Consider the following 5,313-nt stretch of genomic DNA (forward strand, 5'->3'; position numbering starts at 1 on the left):
CAAGGGGTGCAGCAGGACAAGGGATGCAGCAGGACAAGGGGTGCAGCAGGACAAGGGGTGCAGCAGGACAAGGGGTGCAGCAGGACAAGGGGTGCAGCAGGACATGGCAACTGGAGCTGGAGCTCCCAAGGGATGCCAGCCCCAGGCAGGACAGAGCAGGGTGGCAGCAGCTAAGGGAGACCCCCAGGTGTCCCCCCTTCCTTGGGCACCTGCTCCCTTCCTCTGGGCAGGCACCAAAGGGAGGGCAGGAGGTGCCCTGTCACCCTTACCCTGGGGACACCGTGGGCAGGGGGTGACACGGTGCCAGCGGCCACAGAACTGGCAGGAGGTGCCCTGTCACCCCTCCCTGGGGACACGGTGGGCAGGGGGTGACACGGTGTCAGTGCCCACAGAACTGGCAGGAGGTGCCCTGTCACCCCTCCCTGGGGACACTGCGGGCAGGGGGTGACACTGACAGTGGCCACAGAACTGGCAGGAGGTGCCCTGTCACCCCTCCCTGGGGACACTGCGGGCAGGGGGTGACACGGTGTCAGTGGCCACAGAACGGGCAACTCAGCACCGCGCCGGGGGCCGTTTGTCTTCCAGCACTTCCCCAGCCTGCTGCATCCAGCTTCCTTTATCCAATATTTATTGTGGCTTCACCTGCCTCCGAGAGGCCCTTTGATAAAGGGATTGGAGGGATTATTTTTTTAAACCTCTGCAGCTGTTTCTTGCAGAGCTGGCACGTTCCGGCGCTGCTTCCCAACCCCGTGGGACACGGCCCTCACCCACGCCGGGAGCAGGGAGGGGAGGCCAGGGATGCTCCTGAGGGCAGGGGGGCTCCGGCCCCCGGTGCCAAACCCCAGCCAGACTGGACGCCCTCATCCCATCACTGCTCCCCACGGAAAGAACGTCACAGCAGTGCCTTGTCCATATTTATCATGGAAGACGTTTTTTCCTTACTGCAAGAGTTGATCCCAACAAAGTTTCCAATTTTCCACCCCAGGGCTTTGCTCAGCCCCACTACTGGGGAGCACAGAGGGCAGGAGAGCTGGTACCCCTCTCCTGGGGGAGCACCCTCTCCAGGATGCACAGGGAGCATCCCCAAAGCTGGGGGTGACCTCCCACACCCTGACTATGGACAACAGGGACAGTGGCACTTTGGGAGCTGGTGCCCAGCTCTGGGAGAGGGGCGAGTGCTGTCCCCCCTCCCTGCCTCCTGAGGGGTTTTGGCAGGTCTGGTGCTCAGCTCAGCTCAGGAACAGCCCCCAGGCTCGGCCCTGGCATGATTTGGCCACGACCAAGGCTCCAAGCAAAGGGAATAAAAATAAAGATGAAAGGACACGGGCACAGCTCATCCCGACCCACTGGCGCGGGGCAGGACAGGATGCAGAGCCCGGATGCGGCCGAGGGGCTGCCCAGGGAGCCCCCCCGGACCCCGAGGGGGCCGATCCTGCCCCGCAGCAGGAATGGGATGACGCAACCCCCCCGAAGCCCCGGCACAAAGCCGTGTTCTAACCAGCTCTGGCAGAGCCTGGCTCTCAGCCTAATGTATTCCACTCTCCGCAGCGCTGTCCCAAATCCCCGCGTGCTCCAAGACAAGCTGACGTAGGGATTTTGGGAGAAAGCCTCCAGCCTCCTCAACATTTTTATGCCTCTGCTTTTCTCCTTGCCACTCACAGGCACCAAATCCACAATCGAGGCCAAGCCTTAATTTCTCCCCAAGCCCACCCCTGCGCTCCCAGCGCCGGCAGCCGACGGCAGCGGGAGCCAAAATTAGCCGGAGCCGATTCGCCGCGGTTGATCAGCGGTGCAAAGACAGGTTGGGATCTTCCTCCTCCTCCTCCTCCTCCCCTCACCAACCCCCTCCAGCAGCTCCTACGTCAGCTCTGCCGCTGCAAACGAGCACCGTCGTGCCGAGCACGGAGGCGGCTCCGGCGCCGGAGCGATTCCTGCCCACCCGCTCCCTGCCCGTCCCGGGGGCTCAGACCCCTCCACGGGCACGGGGAGGACAGACGGGAGCTCAGGGAGCCCCTGGGGGAAGCCGGGCACGTGCCCAGCTGCGGGTTCAGCTCTGGCCCTCGGAGGCGTGTGGGCATTTGTCCTGATTTTCCCTGTCACTTAAAATTCCGGGGAACGGAAAAACAAACACCCGACCCAAAATTGACACTGCAAACAGCGCGCCCGGGGGGGCTGCGGCGCCGGCCCCCGGCCCCCTGATTGGCACAGGCCTGCACAGAGCGGGTTTGAACAGAAAGGCGGAGAAACGCCTTGTCTCCTCCCCGAAAAGCAGGACGCGGTGTTTGCTCTGCCGGGGGGCTCCCACTGCCGAGCCAGGGCAGCCAAACCCCGCTGGAGTGGAACCGGCAGAGCTCCAGACCGGGGGCAGCCCGGCAGAGTGAGGGGCTGTGCCCGGAACTGGGGGGGAATCCTGCCTGCTTTGCTCTGGGACCCACAGCGGGGTCCCCCCTGCACGTCGGGGTTCCCTCTGCTCCGTGGTACCAGGGCTGGATTGCCACCACTCCCAGGGCAATGGTTACCCTGTGGATTGATTCCCACCACTCCCAGGGCAATGGTTACCCTGTGGATTGATTCCCACCACTCCCAGGGGGAGGGCTGCCCGGGAGTGGATTCCCACTGCTCCGAGGGGGACGTTCCTCCAATGGGTTAGAGATGCTGCCGAGCTCCAAACCCACCCCAGACACCCCCTTGCCGGGGGCCTCAGGGTGGGACCCTCCCTCCGCAGCCCCCCCAGCCCGCACGAGCCATCCAACAAAACAACAGGCATCTGGGAAATGCCAGGAGCATCCAGCCGCCCCCTCCACCAGCTGAGCCGTGACTAACGGCCCCGTGCCGGCTCCTGGCGCGGCTCCGGCGGCAGCCGCTGCCAGCGGTGGGATGGCACTTCCCGGCGTGCCAGCGCCGGCACACGGCTGTCCCCGTGCCCACGGGACACCCGCCCGGGGCTCCTCTGGCACCGCCATCCCTTGGGAGGGACCAAGCAGGTCCTGATCCCTAGGGACGGGCTCCCAGAGACCCTCAGGGTTCGGCGTTCCGGCCGTGTCCCTGCGCCCTCGGGCTGGCTGAGCAAACCCTGCCCTGCCTGGGGAAGCTGGTGGGAAGATTTTGGGGAGCTCTGCTCCTGTCCAGCCACACCTGAGCCATCCGAGTTAACACGTGAGCACCTCCCCAGCTTCATCCCAGCGGACACGAGCCCACAGTGCCACACGGATCAGGATCAGCCCAGTGCTCCACATGGATGAGACCGGACCAGCTGCAAGAGCTCCTGGTTTTGTCCCACTCGGCAGCTCCAGAGCTCTGCTGCTGCTGCCCCGTTCAATCTCAGGCATTCAGGAGCCCCCTGGGAGGCAGGATCCCATTCAGGAGCCCCCCAGGAGGCAGGATCCGAACCTGCGCAGGGACAACGCTGACTTTCCAAGAAATGCGGCTGCTGCACATTCCCATGGAAATCCCAGCCGAAGGGAGCCCGCGGCTGCTGTGCTGGGTGATCCGGCAGCACCATCTAGTGGGGCTGCTCCCTGCATCCTGCCCGGGCCCCACAGCCCCCACAGCCCAGGTGAGAGGCTCCTCCATCCCACCTGGGATCACCCCCACGCAGCTTCATCCGCCTCCCACATCGGCTGTGCCCTCCAAACCACAACGGGGCAGGAATATCATGGCATCCACGTGCCAGGAACACAGGCAGGGAACACCTCAGGTCCCCACAGACCCCCCAGCACCACACCAGCACCCACCAGGAGTGGGGCTCAGCAGCATCTCCAACTCATGGGACAATTCCCCCAGGAGCAGTGGGAATCCACTCCCAGGGCAACCATCCCCCTGAGAGCAGTGGGAATCAATCCACGGAGCAACCATCCCCCGGGAGTGGGCTGTGCTGTGACACTGTGCAGGGCGAGAGCATCCCTGTGGCCCGGAGGGCCGGAGCGAGGTGCCAGGGCACCACCAGCCCATCCCTACGACCCTCGGCCCCTTCCCCCTGCGGCTCCTTCCCTTCTCCTTTCACCTCCTCCCACCCCAGGCCTGCCGGAGATCCCGGCGTGCACCCGGCTGGTCGTGCACCACAAACCCTCTGGGGTTTGTCCAAGCCCCTGGAGAGGCCAGATCAGGAGCTGGGCACCCGCCCCCCACCCCCAATCCCGGACTGTCCCTTCCCAGCCCCACCCGGCTCTCCCTGCCGCTCACCTTGGCCACAAACTGCTTGTCCTTCTGATCCAGGTTTGCCGTGGGGGCCACGTAGTCCCTCCAGATCCTCAGTTTGCGCTCTTTGGCGAACCTGCAGGGGAGGGGACAGTGGGACACGGGGGTCCAGCAGGGCCGGACGTGCCGGGGGTGACATTCCCCAGCAAAGCCCAGGCCGGGGCAGCGGAGCTGGAGAGGACTCGCAAGGGGAGATCACATCAATCCCACCCTGGAGAGCACCGGGTGACCCCCCCAGGCTGGTCAGGCCCCCTGGGAGCAGGTGGGAGTCACCCAGCCCAGCCCCCAGCCCAGCCCCACCTCTCGGCCGCGCGCAGCTTGTCGGCCCCGCGGGTGTACACGGCGATGGACCAGTCCACGCAGCGGGCAAAGCCCTCCTTCAGCAGCAGCTCCGTGATGTTCCCGTTCTGGGGAGGAGGCACAGGGTCAGCACCAGGAATGTGGGGTTAGACACCCACCCTGTCCCTGCCCTGCTGCGAGGGGGGAGCTCATGTAGCCCCCTGTGCAGCCCCTTCCACGTCACCGGTCACCAAACCCCTGTGAGGTCTGAACACAGCTCCCAGTGCTAGTGGAGAGCACCCCAGTGACACCCACAGGCCTCAGCTCTCCTCAGATGGACCAGAGTCTCCCACATCCACCAGGAAAGAGCCCACGACCCCCAGTTCCCCCACGGGGAGCACCAGGAGCAACCCCCTTTAGCGTCTCCAGCAGCGATGCCTGACAGCCACCAGGACCCTGCCCCTCCCTGGCCCCCCAGCCCCACTTGCCGGGTGCAGGATGGTGCCCAGGATGTTCTGGTTGTGGCAGCTCTCCAGGACAATCTGCACATCCCTCTGCAGCAGCCGGGACTCCGTGAAGAACTTGGCCTCGGCCGCAAACGGCTCCGGGACCTCGGGAGCGTCGGCCTCGCGCTTGAACGTGGGGCACTGTGGCACAGGGGACAGTCAGGGCACAGGGGACAGTCAGGGCACGGGGGACAGGCAGGGCACGGGGGACAGGCAGGGCACAGGGGACAGGGAAGGTATGGGGGAGAATCAGGGCACAGGGGACAGGCAGGGCACAAGGGGACAGGCAGGGCACAGGGGACAGGCAGGGCACAGGGGACAGGCAGGGCAC

The 5,313-nt window shown here is 65.3% G+C and overlaps 1 protein-coding gene across 1 annotated transcript in view; it reads right to left on the reverse strand.

The window, feature by feature from the left end:
• SND1 (staphylococcal nuclease and tudor domain containing 1) overlaps positions 1-5,313 on the reverse strand; it is a gene marked incomplete at its 3' end in the record, with an annotated part of 92,018 nt that overhangs the window by 81,351 nt on the left and 5,354 nt on the right. Inside the window, exons 5-7 of the mRNA XM_017839357.1 lie at positions 4,965-5,123; positions 4,498-4,604; positions 4,183-4,273 (exon numbers count right to left, since the gene is read on the reverse strand). Of these exons, the coding sequence (XP_017694846.1) occupies positions 4,183-4,273; positions 4,498-4,604; positions 4,965-5,123 (357 nt within the window). The remainder of the gene's footprint in view (positions 1-4,182; positions 4,274-4,497; positions 4,605-4,964; positions 5,124-5,313) is intronic.

This window comes from Lepidothrix coronata, unplaced genomic scaffold (genome assembly GCF_001604755.1).
Source record: "Lepidothrix coronata isolate B3197 unplaced genomic scaffold, Lepidothrix_coronata-1.0 Scaffold403, whole genome shotgun sequence".
In the NCBI taxonomy this organism is placed as follows: Eukaryota; Metazoa; Chordata; class Aves; order Passeriformes; family Pipridae; genus Lepidothrix; species Lepidothrix coronata.